This window comes from Rhinolophus hipposideros (genome assembly GCF_964194185.1).
Source record: "Rhinolophus hipposideros genome assembly, chromosome: 23".
In the NCBI taxonomy this organism is placed as follows: Eukaryota; Metazoa; Chordata; class Mammalia; order Chiroptera; family Rhinolophidae; genus Rhinolophus; species Rhinolophus hipposideros.
In genome coordinates this window covers 42,035,386-42,052,555 of record NC_138069.1, presented here as the reverse complement: position 1 = coordinate 42,052,555, position 17,170 = coordinate 42,035,386, and the positions used below count along the sequence as shown (strand labels likewise).

The 17,170-nt window shown below is 56.7% G+C and overlaps 1 protein-coding gene across 5 annotated transcripts in view; it reads left to right on the top strand.

The window, feature by feature from the left end:
* Positions 1-17,170, top strand: part of GRID2IP (Grid2 interacting protein) — a 60,445-nt gene that overhangs the window by 20,864 nt on the left and 22,411 nt on the right. For 2 of the 5 annotated variants that reach the window (XM_081036023.1, XM_081036022.1), the window contains exons 1-3: positions 8,607-8,662; positions 15,341-15,589; positions 15,819-15,904. In XM_081036023.1, coding sequence (XP_080892149.1) covers positions 8,649-8,662; positions 15,341-15,589; positions 15,819-15,904 — 349 coding nt within the window. In that variant the 5' untranslated portion in view covers positions 8,607-8,648. Of the gene's footprint in view, positions 1-579; positions 694-2,226; positions 2,660-7,463; positions 7,619-8,606; positions 8,663-12,440; positions 12,721-15,340; positions 15,590-15,818; positions 15,905-17,170 lie in introns of those variants that run through there. The other 3 variants (XM_081036024.1, XM_081036021.1, XM_081036020.1) reach the window with 3 other exon arrangements.

Here is a 17,170-nt window from a genome sequence, read left to right as displayed (position 1 = left end):
AAATCTGGCTCCCACATCCATTTACTTAATTGTCCAATTCCAGTATGCATGTATAGTGTGCTTTCAGAATTGCTAACCTATACCTCCATGGGAAACAGCTTTACCAAATAGAACACAGTGCTCTGGCATTTCCTTTTGCCTTTAGTTTTATAGACTTCACTCATTTCCAGAATTACTTAGGTCAGCATCTTTGCTCCCATCCGGATCTTTTTTATGGCCTGGCTCTCCCCTCCCCCCACCAATAAAACCTGGCCTGTGGGGTTCCAGTGGTAGTGTGTGTACTGGATCCTATGCCCTACAGAGTCCCATCAGCCCCCTCTGCCATCAGGAGACTGACACCCCTCACCCCAGACAACCCAGTTGAATCCTCAGTCCATCTGCCAAGCTCTCACCCCAAGGCTGTGCCATCCCAAGGCCCCCTCATCAGTGTTCACTCCTGCCTGAGGACCATGCTCACCCCCCAGGACCATGCAGCAGGGGCCCGCCACCCTGAGCCCTGGCCAAGCTGTCCAGCCATCCTGCTGTTCTACCTGGTAACGGGGGCCCTCTCAGGTTACTCAGAGGATCACTTTGCCTTAGAAACTCCAGCTGTCACCTCGGGCGCACCAGTAATTGATGCCAGGGCGCTGAGCAGCAGATGTTCACAAGTGCTGGGTTCTGTCACCGTGGCCATCGCAGTCACCCATAAGGAAGGTGAGCAAACCTGGGGAGGAGGTGTGGCACCCGGTGTTCTGGGATGAGGGGTCCTGGGATGCTTCCCTCTCGTGCACTGAGATAGCCCAGCCAGCCCTGTCGGGCCGGATTCCTGTCTCCAGGCAAAGGTGAGGGGGCAGAGAGTGGCCCAGATCAGGAGCTCCGGGGAGACGGGAGAGGGCTTGGGCCAGTCTTCCAGGCTGGGACACACTGAAGGGCTCGACATGGTTAAAGCCGGGGCGTCCGAGTGCTGGCAGTGTCTTCAGCCCTGTGGGCACCAGAGTTTGGGTGTGGAGGTGTTGTTGGGAGTTGCCTGCTCTGGCCTCTGACAGGCAGCCCTGCCGCAGGTGTGTTGGTTACAACAGGTGAATACCTGGAGGGGGAGCATGTGTCCTTGTCCCCAATTCAGTTTTCAGCCAGTCCCTCCTTGACTGTGGAGGAGCTGACTGCTTCTCTCACGGTACAAGCCCCTCCGAGACCTTGTGATGCCCCACCCCTCCTGGGCCCAGTGGACCTAGGAGTCTGGTGCTGCCACCAAGAGACAGAGGAAGTGTCCCTGAGGCTCTATGGCAGCCGCACTGCCTAGCAGAGGAGGATGTGGGCCCCTGGGGTGGGACAGCCTCCATCCACCCCACCCAGGGTGAGGAGTTGTCACATTATGCTCTCTGGTGGGCAGGTGACATAGTTTCTCACTGAATGTCGCTCAAGGACATTACTGCTTAGTCCATGATGCTATGGAACCCTGGGTCCCTCCCGGCCCGCAACTCCCCAGCTTCCAAAAAGTGTTCCCTAGGCGTTCTGGAGAGTCCAGTTGCTGGGAGAGGGAGCCAGAAGGAGAATAACTCCCATGGGCAAGGGTCCGCAAGCAGGGGAGGGCTGAGGGGCACCCGAGACCAGGGCCTTCAAAATCCAACCCTGGGAGGTTCTTCTGAGCCAGAGCCAGGAAGTCCTCAGAACTGTGGACTCCCCTGGAAAACTAAGCCATATCGCCTACAATTCCAGAGGCCATCCATGGGCTCCTCTAAAAGGAATCCCTGCTCTACAGATGTATGGAAACACACACACACAGACAGCTCCATCCAAGACTGTCATCCTCGTGCCGCCAGGCTGTGTTTGTGCCTCCAGCCCACCTCAGCAGGCCATACAGTTGGCCTCTTAGAGGACAGTCACCTCTTCCCTCTGAGCCTGCCATAGAGCCAGAATCCCAGAGACCCCAAAGCAGCTACAGTGCTTCCCCAGGGAGGTCAGAAGGAGAGTGTTAGAATTCACAGGGCAAATACCCTCCAAATGTCAGTAGGAATTTGTGAGCTCATGTCACTGGGAAGTCCTTTTGTCATATGGAAGTTGGTGGATTTCAGGCACAGCTGGATCCAGGAGTTCAGACACTACCTAGGAACAGGTCCTCCACATGGAGGCAGAGAGACGTCAAGGCTCAGACTCACACACACACACACACCTGGGGGGGCTTTAAGTGGCATGCAGTTGTGTGTACAGGGCCAGGAGGAATCCCACGTGCTGTCTCTCCCTCTCCAGCCCAACGGCCTCTGCTGCCATGCCGGCCACCAACCAGGGCTGGCCTGAGGACTTCGGCTTCCGACTGGGTGGCTCTGGCCCCTGCTTCGTCCTGGAGGTGACAGAGGGGAGCAGCGCGCACGCTGGGGGTCTGCGGCCAGGGGATCAGATCCTGGAGGTGGAAGGGCTCACCGTGGGTGGCCTGAACCGCGAGCGCCTCGTGCGTCTGGCCCGGCGCTGCCCGCGCGTGCCTCCCAGCCTGGGCGTGATTCCGGGCCCCAACGACGGCCCCGGCGCGGGATCCGGCCCAGAGCCCCCAACCACAGTCTTGCGGCCTCCGCGCCCTGGCCGCGGTCTCTCCTTGGGCCGTGAGCTGCTGCGCCTCGCGGGCCGCAAGCGCCCTGACTCGGTGCACCGAGAACGCAGGCGCAAGGCCCAGGAATTCAGCCGCAAGGTAGGGCCCTTGGGGTGGGAGGGGGCTCGTGCGGGCAGGGCATGTCCGGCAGGGCAAGCTGCTGCCCAGAGTGGGCCAGGAGCTTGAGGCTCCCATAACTTGCAACTGAGGAATCTTCTAAGGGCAGGTTTACCAGAAATTTAATGATACTCAAGTTTCATGGCCCTGAACCTAACTAATTTTGTAATTGTGTTCGCTTTATTTGTGGGGGTTGCTTTTTTTTTTTCCTTGAGGTATAGAGGTATACAGTGCATTAAGTGTACAGCTCAGTAAGTTTTATATATGAATGCACCCTTGTGACCACCACCCGGATCAAAGTGTAGACTAATAAAATACAGATAATAATAGGATGGAGGCTGTAGAATGATTTCTTCACCCCAGAAGGTTCCTATGTCCCCCTTTCCTTGTCTATCTGCTCTATCAGGAGGTAGCCGCTATTCTGACTTCCATCATTATAGATGATTGTTGCATGTTACCTTCATGTAAATGGATTCATAAGTATGTTCTCCTCAGGGCCAGACTTCAGTGCTCCGCAGTGTCGGTGACTTGTGTCCACGTGTGTGGCAGTGGATTGTTCTTTCTATTGTCTGTGTTGCTAACGTGGGGTCTTCGTCCACTTGGGCTGCTGTAACAACATACCAGAGACCTGGTGGCTTAGGAACAACAGGCATTTGTGTTATTTCTCACCATTCCGGAGGATGGAAGTCTGGGGCCACGGTGCCAACATATGGCATGAGGGTCCTGTTCTGAGTGGCAGACTTCTGTCTGCATGTGACAGAAGGAGCGAGCGAGCTCCCTCGGGGTGCCTTCATAAGGCCACTGATTCTATTCGTGAAGGCCCAACTCTCGGGACCCAACCACTTCCCAAAGGCCCCAACTCGTGGATATTACGTTTTCAACATACGATTTTTTTTGGGGGGGAGTGGGAACACAAACATTCAGACTGTAGCAACTAATAATGTCTACTATAATCCCAGGTGATCTGCTCTAGAAACAAAGGTCTGTCCCAGACTGCATCCAATCCCTGGAGAGTCAGAAAGAGGCACGGTTAGAGCCTGCAGCAGGGCAGGCTGGACATGCAGAGCTGGCCAGGAAGCAGGGCCTGGGTGGTCATCAGCAGAGGGTGCAATCTGATGGGCTGCCCAGGCCAGCTGTGGTGTGTTTTCTGGCAAGAGGGCATAGGAAGTGATGGATTCTGGTTAGAGCTCACCAAGCACCTCCAAAAGCTGAGAACAAATCCCCAAAAAAGTTTGCCTCAGGAAGATCAAGGGCATCTATGGAGCCCCCCATCGGTTTTCAACAATCAGCTCCTGGTTTTCTTGCCAGCACCCTCGCTGCCCCAGTTTTTCCTCCTTGAAGAATCTGATATTTAATAGAAAATCCATTAGTGTCCCGTGATGGTGCCTCATGCTTAGATGTAGGTTGAGAGCATCTGGATAATAGCTGACACCAAAACCGCACTGTGGCACAGGCCCCAGGAGGGAGGACTATTTTTTCCTCTTTCTTACATAAAACATCTTTCCTGCTAGCCATGTTCTCCTTGGAATTGAGGCTGCAGCTGACTTTGATTTCAAAGCCACTGACCTTCCTGGACATGGTGCGTGCACGAGGTGGGGGTGCCCTGCCCTGCAGCCTGCTCTCAGCACCAAAAGGGAAACTGAGATCGGCAGGGGAACTGCAGGAAACGCAAAACGAGAACGGCCAGCCACTTGCAGCTCTTTGGTTTGGTTCCATAAACATTCACCGAGTGCCTACTGTGTGCCAGGCCCTGTGCTTGGGGCTGGGCAGGAGAAAGACGTCAGGTCTGGGTCTCAGGCCGTCATACCTGGTAGTGGAGACAGACAGTAACACAGTCTTGGGGTGCGCATGTGCCAGGACTCAGGCACACGCAGAACGTGGCCCCTGACTGCTTCTATGGCGTCACCACCTCTGAAAAGCCTTCCTTCACCCCCTTGTGCCACCATCTAGGGAGCAGTTGGAGAAACAGTTTTGAAGTTCAGGAGCAAGCTCTGGGCTGAAGGTGAAGATGTAGGAGTCACCGTGTGGGGCCCTTGGCCAGAGCACTGTCATGGCGCTGCAAGTGGGCCAGACTGTAGTGGGGAGGGGCTATCGTATGGAAACAGCAGGTGTACACAGTGCTGGGCCAGAGAAATAAGCGGGTGACAAGATCATGGGGCCGGGGGGACTCTGTTTATGTGTTTATTTATACGTTGGGAGAGGCTTGAACTTTTAAACAAGCTGAAGGAAAGGAGGCAGCAGAGACGCTGAGATTCGAGCATTTGGCAGTTCTTGATGATGGACCATGATGTGCAAAGACTAGGAAACCGCTGTGAATAAAACCGGCAGGGAGCTTGCTCTCATACAGCTGATGTGTGAGGAAGTGGACACATCAAAAAACAAGCTATTTCACGTAAAGATGACGGCGATGAGAGTGATGGGGGCCACTGGACAGGGTGGTCAGGACAGGCCCCGAGGAGTGCCTTTTCGGCCCTTCATCCTCTGAGAGTGGAGGGCGGAGGCGGGGATATAGTGTCTGTTCAGAAGTTGGGAGGTGGATGGAAGGTGAATGAGTGGCACCGGACAGTCCTGGTTCTGGCCAAAGTCGCACCCACATGCCCCTGAGAGATGGGTGGCAAACTGAGGCTCACTCAGCCGCCCAGCCTCCCACCTCCACTTCAGGTCGGCTCGGGAAGTCAGTGCCCAGAGACGATGGTTCACTGACGGCGGCATTAAAAAAAGTAAAAATGCCAGACACGAGCCCGCACAATGTATGACCTCATATGCACATGCCTCATATGCAGTCCGGGCACATCCATCGAGACAGGAAAGTAGATTAGTGGTTGCCAGGGGCTGGGGAATAAGGGGATGGGGAGTAACTGCTTCATAGGTTTCCATTTGGGGGGATGAAAAAGTTCTGGGACTAGTGGGGATGATTACACAACGGCGTGAATGCACTTAATGCCACTGAAATGGACACATTAAAATGGTTACAATGGTAAATTTTCTTTTGTAAGAATTTTTATTATAACAGTACTAAAAAACGGGGGGCGAGAGGGAACAATGATAATGTGTGTTTCTTTTCCTGCCTATACGTCATATAAGTTCACTGTAGAAAAAATGGAAGCCACTGAATTTTTTAAAAATCCCATCACTATAAAAGTTAGTGTGAAAAAAAAAAAGTTAGTGTGTATTTCCTATGCACATGTGTAATTATACATAATAAAAAAGTAACACTATGTGTTACTTTTGATAACCTGCTTTTTTTACTTCCCTATTTATCACACTTTTCTATGTATTTTAGAACAGCTTGATTGAGATACAATTCACATATCATGCAATTTACTCGTTTAAAGTGTACAATTCAGTGGTTATTAGTGTATTTGCCACAGTCGATTTTAGAACATTTTCATCACCCCAAAAATAAACCCTGCACCCCTTAGCCGTCACTCCCCATTTCATGATTTTAAATAGAGACCGACAGCATCATCCTTACTGGGCAAATAGTACCGCATTGCAGCAAATCGAAAACACTGTCAATGGCAAGATGCACCATTGTTTTATTAACGCCAATTAACCCATGAAATTAACCCATGAAAAATCCCTGCCAATTAACCCATGACACATGCTTTCTCATCGCCTTCTTGTCACTTAATTTAGTAGTTATTGAAAAAGGACTTTTAGTCTTATTTGGACATACTTAGTACTAGCATGCACATAGCTCAGCAGATGTAAATAAGAATACCTATGACCAAATTCACACACGCACAGGCGTGACAATTAACCACAAGACACACGCTGATCTCAGAGATGTTAAAACATGAAAAAATATACCCTAGAATCAACGATGTCCAGTATTGCGGAGTATGGAGTGAACTTGGGAACAAAACAACGGACATCAACTCCACTAACTTCAGCAGGAAAGGAATTTGTGGGAGGGACAGTTCAGAGAATCAGTGCTGGAGACCCAGACTTAGAACCAAGAAAAGATCGCAATCTGGAGCATAGCTGTCCTGAAGTATCCTTCAGGAAGAGTCCGCTCAGGGTGCATGACAGGATTCTGCCACTGTCCGGACCAGCCTCTGCTGTCCCCGCATCTCTGCATCATTCCTTCAAGAGCCAAAGCCCTGGGCAAGAGCCTCCAAGTGGCCAAAGCTACAACATAACTGCCAAGGTCTTGCCTCCCACCAGGAAAAAGGGTTCCCTCCTTTCTTGGCTCAATAGCCAATAAACTACAGATGTCCCCTGATTGGATGTGTGACATGCCCATTTCCACAGACTCCTCTGAGTAGATCCACATCAGCTGGTTTGTACACGAAGGTGAAGAGAATGAAAGTCCAGAGAGAGCACCAAGGGAGTCCAAATTCAGGGCTAATAAGCGTGCATGCCAGAGCTTTTTCCGTGGAGCCAGAATGTTCTCTGTAGAATCTCTCAGTGAACAGTGTAGTAGAAGGAAGCACGGTTTATAAGGACAGTAATTAGCAAGTGTTGAGTGCTTGGCGCACATTTAAGCTCTTGTGTTGTGATTCCTGTGATTCTTACATTATTCAGTGGAAGGGCTATCTCTGGGCTTGAGTCCTGACCCCGTAACCCTCGGCAAGTCCTTTCACCCCTCCCAGCCTCAGTTTCCTTAGATCCTAGCCATGCCCATGTCGCAGGGCTGCAGAGGTTTCAAATGGAGAGACTTGGGCAGTGCCGCTCGCGTCAGCTGTCCTGTGGAGGTAAACTGAGAAGGAAGGAGGGGGCGAGATTCCCTGGTGTTCTGCCCTGGGTCCCCTGTGATCATTCACAGGGCCCTTCCCTGCAGGTGGACGAAATCCTGGGGGACCAGCCGACTGCCAAGGAGCAGGTGTTCGCTGCACTGAAGCAGTTCGCGGCCGAGCAGCGGGTGGATGATCTGGTGTGGGCACTCACCCTGGCACTGCCCCGCGAGGCCCGTGGGCCACTCCTGGACAACCTCAGGTACCTCAGTCTGGGGTGGGATGGGCAGGAAGGGCGTGTCTTGTTTCGCTAGGGGAGACCCACCGCCATCCCAGGCATTGCTGTCACTGCGTGGCCTGTTCCTGACCTGGACCCCAATACCCCAAGGGTGGGCCAGTGACCCTGGGAAGAGTGGTTGTTGCCTGTGCTGGATGGCAGAACAGCGCTTTGAGAAGGAAAGGGACACTAACTGCTAGGCTGGCCGGGCACAGAGGGGACCGACCTCCTCATCTGAAGTCGCAGCTGGCCCGGCTCTATCCAAAACCAGGTCATAGAAATCAACAGGATACCAGGAAACTCCTAGTTCATTATGGAGACAGAGCAGTGGCACGATGTGAAGTCCAGGGTCCTGCTGTGGATCCCTGCCACCCGGTCCTGTAAACAGTGTGCGCTCTCTGTCCTTTGCTGATGCCAGCTAGGTGCCAACCTAGAGGAACACTGTCTGGCTGAATCCACCCAGCGCTGCTATTCCCATTTCACAGAGGCAGACTGAGGCTCAGAGAAGTTAAGAGGCTGGCCCAAAGTCACACAGCAAATGAGTGGCAGGCACAGGAATGTGAACCCAGTCAGCTGTGCACTTTCTGCTGTTGTGCTCAGCTTTGGAACCTCTCAGTTTATTTTTCAGAAAAAAAAAATCTGGTGGTGCACACCTGGAGTGGTCCAGGGAATCTCCGGAGCCCCCTCCCTTCCTCCTGGTTCCTGCCAGGGTCACTGCCCAGCTTTCGTCAGGCCCGCTCGGGCCTGAGCGCTGCGTTCCCTGCCTGGATCCTGCGGGGCTTTCTCTCCCGACCCTGCCTCGGAGGCCTGCGACTGCTCCCCCTCCCTGACCCCTCCCCCTTCCTGGGCTCAGCCCGCCCCCTCCCCTCGCTGCCATTCACCCCACAGCCTGCCCCTCCCTCTGGGCCTGGCCAATGTCAGGGACGGGGCTGGCCACCCCCCCCCCCCCCAAGCCTGGCGGGCACAGTGTCTCCGCTCTGCAGCGGAGCACTGAAAGCCACCGAAAGAGGCCACCATGAGCTGCCTGGGGTGAGTTAGGGGCCTGCCCCTTGCTGGGAAAATCCCTATAGGAACAAAAAGTTATTTCTGGAGCCGAATTTGCTGTAGAGACGTGCTGGCTCTGAGGGCTCCCTGGGGAGGTGATGATGGACATCCCCCACTCCACCCCTCTCCACCAGGTCTGGGGCAGGGTCGAGGGCAGCCAGGTATCCCCTGGGAACTTCGTGCACGTCCCTAGGCTGCTAGCAGCTGGACTCTGTAGAAGCCCTGTTCGTCTGCTCATCTCCCTTCAGTGCTTCGCCGGCTTCTGTCCCTGCCGCCTCTGTCCAGCCAGCCTGTCCGCCTCTTGGGACAGCCCCCACGCCTGCCTTTCCCAACCCCAGTGGGTCAGGAAGAGCCGGGGTTGGGGAAGCGCCCCCGTGGGCTGGGCGTGAGCGATTTAGTGCCTGGGAAGCAGGACACCTGGGGATGCCCTTTCCCGCAGCATCCCCCCCAAGCGCTGCTGGGGAGGATGAAACAGCAGCCTGTGTTGTCAGCGTGTGTCAAGTGCGACAGGAAAATTGGGGAGGCCGGGGGAGGAGGGGGCGGCGCCCCGCTGGGCTCTGCTGGGAGAGGAGTACTCTGGCAGGGTGACTTCAGCCACCCCCACTTCTGCAACTCCCCCTCGTGTCCCAGGGCAGCAATGATCCCCACACAGCACCTTCCCAAGAGAGCTCAGGGGGCCATGCAGGAGTCACAGACGCAGTTTTCTGTGATTCCCAGAACTGAGTGCCGGTGGAGACGGTGGAGGTAAATCATCAGGGGGCAATTAGGGTGGGCTCCTCAGAGGAGGCAGCAGGTGCCAATGTCAGGAAGTTGCCAGTGGGGTCTGGTGGGTGTCCTGTGGAGGTGGGAGGACAGTTCCCAGTGGGGAGTTCATCAGGGCCGGGCATCAGTCACAGAGGTGGACCCCTGAAGGCCAGGGTGAGGACGGTGCCACAGAGGCCACGGGTTTGGGTACCCAACAGTGCCCCTGCATGGGGTGAGGGGCCATAAGAGCTACATCTGTGGCCTGGGGTGGGACCACCTGCCCCCCAGCGAGGAGAGACAAGGTTTACATGAGAGGTTGAGCAGCAAAGGGTAGGTGTGTGTGCCCAGCGCAGGCTGGAACCCCCCACATCACTGCGTGGCCTCCGAGGGTTGGTCCCCGTGGCCTACACGGAAGGCTCGGGAAGACAGGAGCAGGAGCAGTGAGACTGAAGCTGGGCCATCCAGCACAGTAGCCACTAGCCCCGTGTTGCTATTGAAAATTAAATGTGATGAATATTAAATGAAATTTAAAACTCAGCTTCCGAGTCTCACTGGCCACCGTTCACGTGCTCAGTAGCCACACATGGCTAGTGGCGACTGTCTGGACAGCACACATATTCGTCATTGCAGAAAGTTCTCTTGGCCAGCACTGCTGTGACAGGGAGATTCGGGTCAGTGGCAGGCAGCCACGTCAGCAAAGGGTCTCATCTCCCTTTACAAGGGCAGCTAATTCCGCGACTCAGAGCTTAATTTGGGTCTGTCCCCAAAGGGATCCCAGTTTGATGAAGTGATAAAATGGCTTTCTAATTAGGACAGGCCAGGCAGTTTGGAAAGTGCGACGTGGTTAGGAGCAAACAGGAAAGCTAAGTCAGCTCTGGGGTCTGCTAGTGTTTCAGGGAATGTGGAAGGAGAGGGAGGGGCAGGCATGGATGTGGCAGAAGATACTGGAATTTGAAATCCCCACAGACCTAGCTTGAATCCCACATCCACTCACTGGCTGTGTGACCTTAAGCAGGTTCATTGATCTCTACTGTTTATCTATAAAAGGGGTTTGATAATCCGGCCTCAGCAGGGTTCTTGGTAGGAAATTACACAAATGAACTCTGCCAACTGCAAGCAGAAGAGGTTAGTCGAGAATCCACGGGTAGCATGTGAGGGAACCTCTGTGCTTCCTTCACCCTCTTCTGCTGTAATGACAAGTGTCAGGGACACTGTCATACAAAGTTATGGGGAGAACTCTCTGACACTGAAGCAGAAGTGCCAGTCATATGTATGTGCTCACTTAGAAAGGGTTTCCCCAGGGAGGGTCTCCTTCTCCCTAGAGAGGTTTCTCAACTGCCACACTATTGACCTTTTGGGCCCAATAATTCTCTGTGGTGGAGCCGTCCTGTGTATTGTAGGATGTTTAGCAGCATCTCTGGCCTCACCCACCGGGTGCCAGAAGCACAGCCCCCTCCCAGTTGTCATTTTGTGACAAGCAAAGCTGTCTCCAGGCAGTGCCAAATGTCCCCGGTTGAGAACTGCTGCGCCGGAGTGATCTGCCTTTGGTGGCACACTCTGGCTGGGGTAGGCGCTTCAGGGCAGGCCAGCTGCTGGCCCCTTCCGGCGCCTTCACCGGCCCCGAGGCAATGTGTATACTGCTGGCTGTGTCTGGGTTGGAGCATGAGCGTTTGCTCTGTGTTGCCATCTCCTCTGCCCGCAGCAAGGTGGGCAGTGTTCACAGCCTTTGGGCAGGCCTGGTTCTGGGTGCTGGGCCATTGCAGCTCATACAGATTACCCAGAATGGCTGCATCATGCTGGGACAGCTGTGGACCTGTGGGTATCAGGGAGCCGTGCTGACAGCGAGGGGATATTCCTCTCTCTATGAACAAGGACTGGGGAGGACAGGGCACTGGCTCTGGCTTCCTGCTGCTGCTGCTGGGGAGAATTGCTGCCCTGAGGTCACCTCAGGGTGGTGGCCTTGCTGGGGTCAGGAAGGTGGGGCTGAGGTGTGTTGGACAGCATGGCCTGGACAGAGTACCAGCCTGAAGGTCAGGGGGCCAGCATCCTCCCTGAGACGGGCCGCAGGAATCTGCAGGCAACCCATGGAGGTTGTCCCTCTCGTGTCTGAGACCGAGGGAGAGTCCTGGGGTGCCCTGCCTCTGAGGTCCAGCCTATTTGGGCGGTGACTGCCGCCTGCTAAGGAGAGAGCCTTGTGCTGGTTTCCCCTGTTGAGCGTGCGCCCAGGAGCCCCTCCCCAGGATGCCCTGGGCTGGCTCCCCATGTCTATCAGCCCTTTCTGGCCTGCAGGCACGACCTGGCTCAGCAAGAAAGGACAATGCAGTGTGGTCTCCGGGGTCTGCTCCTGCTCTGACTTGCAGGGAGTTGCAGGCCCAGAGCCAGAGGGAGAGTCCAGACTCTCTTTCCTTTTATCTCTCTCCTCCTCTTTGTAGCAGTTCCTCCCCTCCTCTCCCAGGAGGACACCCCATCTTAGGGAGGTCTTCGCGACCCCCACCCACTCACCTGGGAACTACCCAGCCTGGTGGCCCCTCCTCAGTCTCCTCATTCACCAGGTCTCCTACGCTCTCCTTCATCTGTTTTTAGAATTTAGACACTTGTCCCATCTCAACACCCTTCCTGTTCCCCTCCCAGCATCGCCCCTCCTCTGGTACCCCAACGTCAGGGGTCCCGCCACCTCCCCTTACCCCCTGAGACCCTCCCATGGTTCTCCGTGGTCTCCCAGTGCAGTCTGAGCCGCTGAAAGTGGCATTCAAGGACCGCCTCTCTAGCGTCTTCTCTACTAGAGCCTCCCCCGGGTGGGTCGGGAGGGCTTCCAGGAGCTGGTGCTGGCTCCTGCTGAGCCCCTTGAGGCCCAGGGCGAAGGCCATCCCCTGTTTTACAGGCCTCCCCGTGTCCTACAAAAGGCAGTTGGGGCTTCCTCTGAACTGTGGGGTTCAGTCTCAGTGCAGCGGGTGTTAGAGACTCGCCACTATGCGGGGAGCCCGGCTGACCCGGCCCGAGAGATCGGAGGCGAGGAGTCTGGATGGGACGAATGGAGGGGGCCAAAAGGAGGCTCCGTTGACAGCCTGGAGCTGCGTCAGCTCCGCGGGAGCTAGCTGAAGGGTCCCCCCCGGAGGGGCGGGGCCACCGGAGAAGGGGCGGGCGCCGGAGGGGCCTCGCGCGCTGGCGAGGCAGAGGTGCCTGGAGTCGCCGCGCCTCGTTCTGCTCTCGAGTTCGGCCGCCCCCTTCCGTCTGCACCTGCTGCGCTGCGGTCGCCGGCTCCAGATGGGGAAGGACCAGGGCTTCTCTCGGCACTTTCGGTAGTTACCCCACGGCGCCCTTGCCCGCGGGAACCATGCGCCCTGGGCGCAGAGGACCTGCCTCTGGCCGGCCCGAGAGGGGATGCGGCTGGGGCACTGAAGGGCTTCCCTGACCTGGGTGGGCACCTGCCCTGCCTGGCTGGGGCCCGAGGGCTGGGAAGGGTGGCCAGAAACAGGAAGGGTACAAAGGGGCGAGTTCCCCGTGTTAGGCGCCCAGAACCCGTGAGTGGCGCAGGGACTAAGGGCTGGGATTGAAAAGCTTTGTTTCCTTCCTAGACTGGGCCACTGTTCAGTTCCACTGAAGGGAACTGTACAGAGAGCCGAGTAAGGGAATGTGGTGGAGAGAGAACCCTAGGGCAGCCCCTGGGAGGGATCTGGAGATGGATTTAGACCTGACCCCCCAGGCAAGGAGAACAGAACTGGCCCCTGAGTGCAGCATCACTGTTTGGCACTAGAATTGTCCTGTGGCCTCAGAGAAACCTTTTGGCACAGCGGAGACCTGGGAGTCCTAGGGCAGCCATAACCAGGCTGTCAGGGTCAGAGGGACAGTGATGGGCCACGATGGTCCATGAGACCCCACTGTGCATGGCTCTGCTGGGACAGTAGATTCAAAGCAGGCCCAAGGCTGGGGTGCCCGGGCCACACTGAGCCGACGGAGGGTCCACACAAGCCGGGAAGGGCGTGTGGCTCCCCTGGCAGCCTTGGCCTCCGGCTCAGCCCCAACAATGCCAGTCAGGGAAAGGGTCACCCAACCTTCTCCAACCTGAGCAGTTGGTGACTTACAATGGTTTCCACCTTGGTGGAGGGGGCAGGGTCTTTTCTAATTGCTGCTGGAGGATGGAGCTGGGATGGTCATCTGGCCCCTGTCCAGATTGGACCCAGGGGCTGGGCTGGGGCTGGGCTGGGGGTGGGCGTGGGGCTCATGCCTTCTGGAGCCTGGGGCTAGAGCCCAAAGTGTGAGATGGACAGTTTTTGGCTTGTCATCTCTCCTTTGCCTGGGCAAGAGGGATGTGGTGGGCCCAGGAGGGTTGGGGAATTCTCAGGCCGATGCAGGTGTCAGGTTCCAGAGACACTGAGTGACCATTTGGGGAATGAGGCTGAGGTTCTAGATTTGGGGGAATTGCTGCAAGTGAGTAAGGATGAGCAGATCAGGCAAGTACGCTCCTGACAGCTGAGCAGGCCATTCATTCTGGCCTCCTGGTTTCATGGGACATCCAGGAGCAGAGCTTACTGGGGGAAGGGCAGCCTCCTTCCCGAAGGTCCACGCCCCTACCCTCCCACCAGGTGGCTATTCTGCCCACCTGGCCTTATTAGTCCTACCCACAGAGGTCCGGGGAACTGAATGGGGCCACTGGGCAACCTCAGAGGGGTTGTATTTCAGCTGGCTCTTCTCCCTTCTCCTCACCATGCCCTTGGCACTGGCTCCTGCTACAAAGAACAGGGAAAAGAGCTATGGGATACAGGCAGGGAGGCCTCACTAGCAACCAGAACTTCAGGGGACCTTGGCAGAGCCCTGTCACAGTGCTGAGGCTCAGAGCCTGGGCTTCCATCCCAGCTGTGCCAACGGCCAGTTGTGTGACCCTGGGAAGTTACGGAGCCTCAGAATCCTCTGCCATGGACCAAGGAGTCCACCAGCAGGTTTACTGCTGCCGTCACTCAGAGGTGAGGTTGGGCCGCCGGTGGCAGCAGCAGCCCTGTTTACTGAGTCTCCAAGTCCCTGTCATGTGCGGAGCACTGGCTGGCTGGTTACTGTGGCTCAGCTGAGCTGCAGACCCAGCCGCCAGAGGGCTTCCAGGTGGCAGAGGAGACCCATGATCAGCAAAGAACCATCCCATGGTTTGGCCCCCTGCACGGGGGACCACGCGAGCCTCCCCCTTGCTTCTCACCACTTCCAGATGACTTCTCTGAGCAGGGGCCACAGTGCCTTCAGCTTTGAAGCCCAGTGCCTGGCTGGCCCAGATAATAGACTTGCTCAAACATGGAGGATTAAACTGAAGGAAGCCAGTGTTGGCTGTTGAAAGGGAAGCCAGGCTTAGCTAAGGGTGGAGAGAGTGTCCTGGGCAGTCGCAACAGTGTGGGGGAAAGGGAGAGAGGCAGGACTGGAGGTGGTGATCCTGGCACATTCTGAGTAGGCAGCTGTAGAGAGGGCTGGCGGGAGAAGCAAGCAGGACTGGGAGTGTGATGGAGCCTGGGGAAGTCTGAGCAGGGCAGATGGTGGCTTGTTTTCTCCAGCCTGGTCACCGCGACTCAGGCTCGGAGAAGGTGGGTGGTGGGGATCCCTGGCTGGGGCTGGCCTGTCAGGTACAAGGGCGTGAGATGAGGGAGTGGAGGACAGACCACAGAAAGGAAGAAGGCTCGGGGAGGACCTGGTCCAGGGCAGGCTTTGGGGGTATTGAGGTCCCCCAGAGGCCAGAGTAAAGGGGACGGTGGAGGGAGCCGCGCGCCACAGCCGGGTGACGACCCCAGCGGGTTGGGGCGCAAGTCTGGGCACCGAGAAGGAGACTGAGGGGCGAACCTGAGCCGAGGGCTGCGCCCACAGGGAGGCGCCTTTGGGCCGCGGTTTGCAGCGATCGGGGCACAGTCCGGGGACGTGCCCCGACTCTTCCGTCGTCGCCGGCAGGATCTTCATCCCCAAGAAGCACCGGGCGCGCTTCGACGAGGTGGTGTCGCAGGGTCTGCTGGGCAAGCTGTGCCGCGCCCGGAGGGCGCAGAGCGCGCAGAGGCTGCGCCGGAGCCGCAGCGAAGAGCGGCCCGAGCGCCTTCTGGTGTCCACGCGCGCCAGTGCCGCCCCGCGCCGCCCAGACGAGCCACCCCCGCGCAAGGCAGCCTCGCTGCTGGGCTGCCGCGCGGGCACCGGGGGCGCACGCAGGTACCCGGGTGGGGGGAGCGGGCACGGGCTGCGGGCGCCTCCTGGTCAATGCGTGGGCTCGCCATGCAGATCTGGGCAGAGCGGGCGCGGGGCTGGGCACCTGGCGGGGGGCGGGCAGGCGATGTTAAGAGGAGTGGGACACGGGGCATCTCCGTCCCCTGCGCCCCCCAGCCCCCCTCCTTAGCCCGGCACCCTGCTCGCCCCCAGCCTGCCCCTTCTTTCTTGCCAGGACAGTCCGCGTCTACAAGGGCAACAAGAGCTTCGGATTCACTCTCCGTGGCCACGGTCCTGTCTGGATCGAATCTGTGCTGCCTGGTGAGTGGTGGGCGTGGTGTCCGGGATGGGATGAAGGCCCCTTAGGCCTCTGCTCAGCACCCCTCTCCACCCCAGATACCAACCTCATGTAGCAAGCGTCCTCTGAGTGTCCCAGAGCAGCAGACAGAAACCATCTATCTGCCAAAGTTGGAGCAAACCCCGTCCAAGTTCAGGATCACTCCTGAGCCAAGAGAACCAAGTTCTCCATCCAGACCTTTCCTATGTCCACAGGGATGGCTGGGGCACTTCCTAGAACAGGCAGCCAGGACAGAGCTGGTGTCTGCCTAGGCTGTGCCCTGGGCAACATTCCCTGTGCCAGAGTGTTCGCTATGAACTTGGCACTTGTGGGCAGGCCAGACCCAGAGAGGCAACAGGCTTCAGGGCCTCTGGCTCGTTATCCAGTTCCCCCAATCTGGACTCCCCTCCTCCTCCAACTCAACCGGCCCCTTCTTGCTCCTGGAATGTGTTATCTTGAAGAAGGCAGAGCAGGAATTCCTCCTTCCTGCCCTCCAGTGGGTACAGGGCGAGGACGGGGGAGAGGGAGAAGCTCATTTCTTGCTGAGGGAGCCCATTCCAGTGTGGAAGGTGGGGGTGGCGGTGAGGGGTCAGAAAGGTCTCCTGGCAGCTGAATTGAGCACTCCCTCCCTGTAACCACCCCACAGGGCTGGGCCACCTGCCCCATCCTGCACCAGTCCCCTCCCAGCACCTGAGCTTGATGCTCCTGGTGATGCATCCCCATCGGTGCCTTGGTTGAGACTGAGTCCTTCTACCCTCTGCATCTCACATCTCCAGTAAATGGATTTGTGAGTCAGGCATCTTCTGATCCCCAGGAGAGCGCCTAAGTGTCTTTACATCGTTGTACCAGCTGTGGGATCATTCTGAGACCTAATCCTGGTGACTGACATGTTCCAGGTCTTCTCAGCTTTGTGCACTACTAGTTGACATACTGTTGTTCAGAAAGGGCCCAAGACTGCTGTCTAGGGAGCGTCCTCTAGAATGATTAAGCTCTCCTCCTTGGCTGTGTCTCTTCCAACTGTGCCACCACCACTGCCACCTCCCTGCCCTCCCACGTGTGTAGTCAGAGGTACTTGGCCAAGGGCAGCATCAGGTGAGGTGGTCTCCCCAGCTCAGCATCCAGGCTGGTAACCCCATGCCTTTCCTATCATAGGAGGCCAAGTAGATGCTTCAATGGGAGCTTTTCCATATGGGAAACTGAGGCCTAGAGAGACTAGTAGATCAAGGACCAGAACCTGGGGTCTCCTGAAT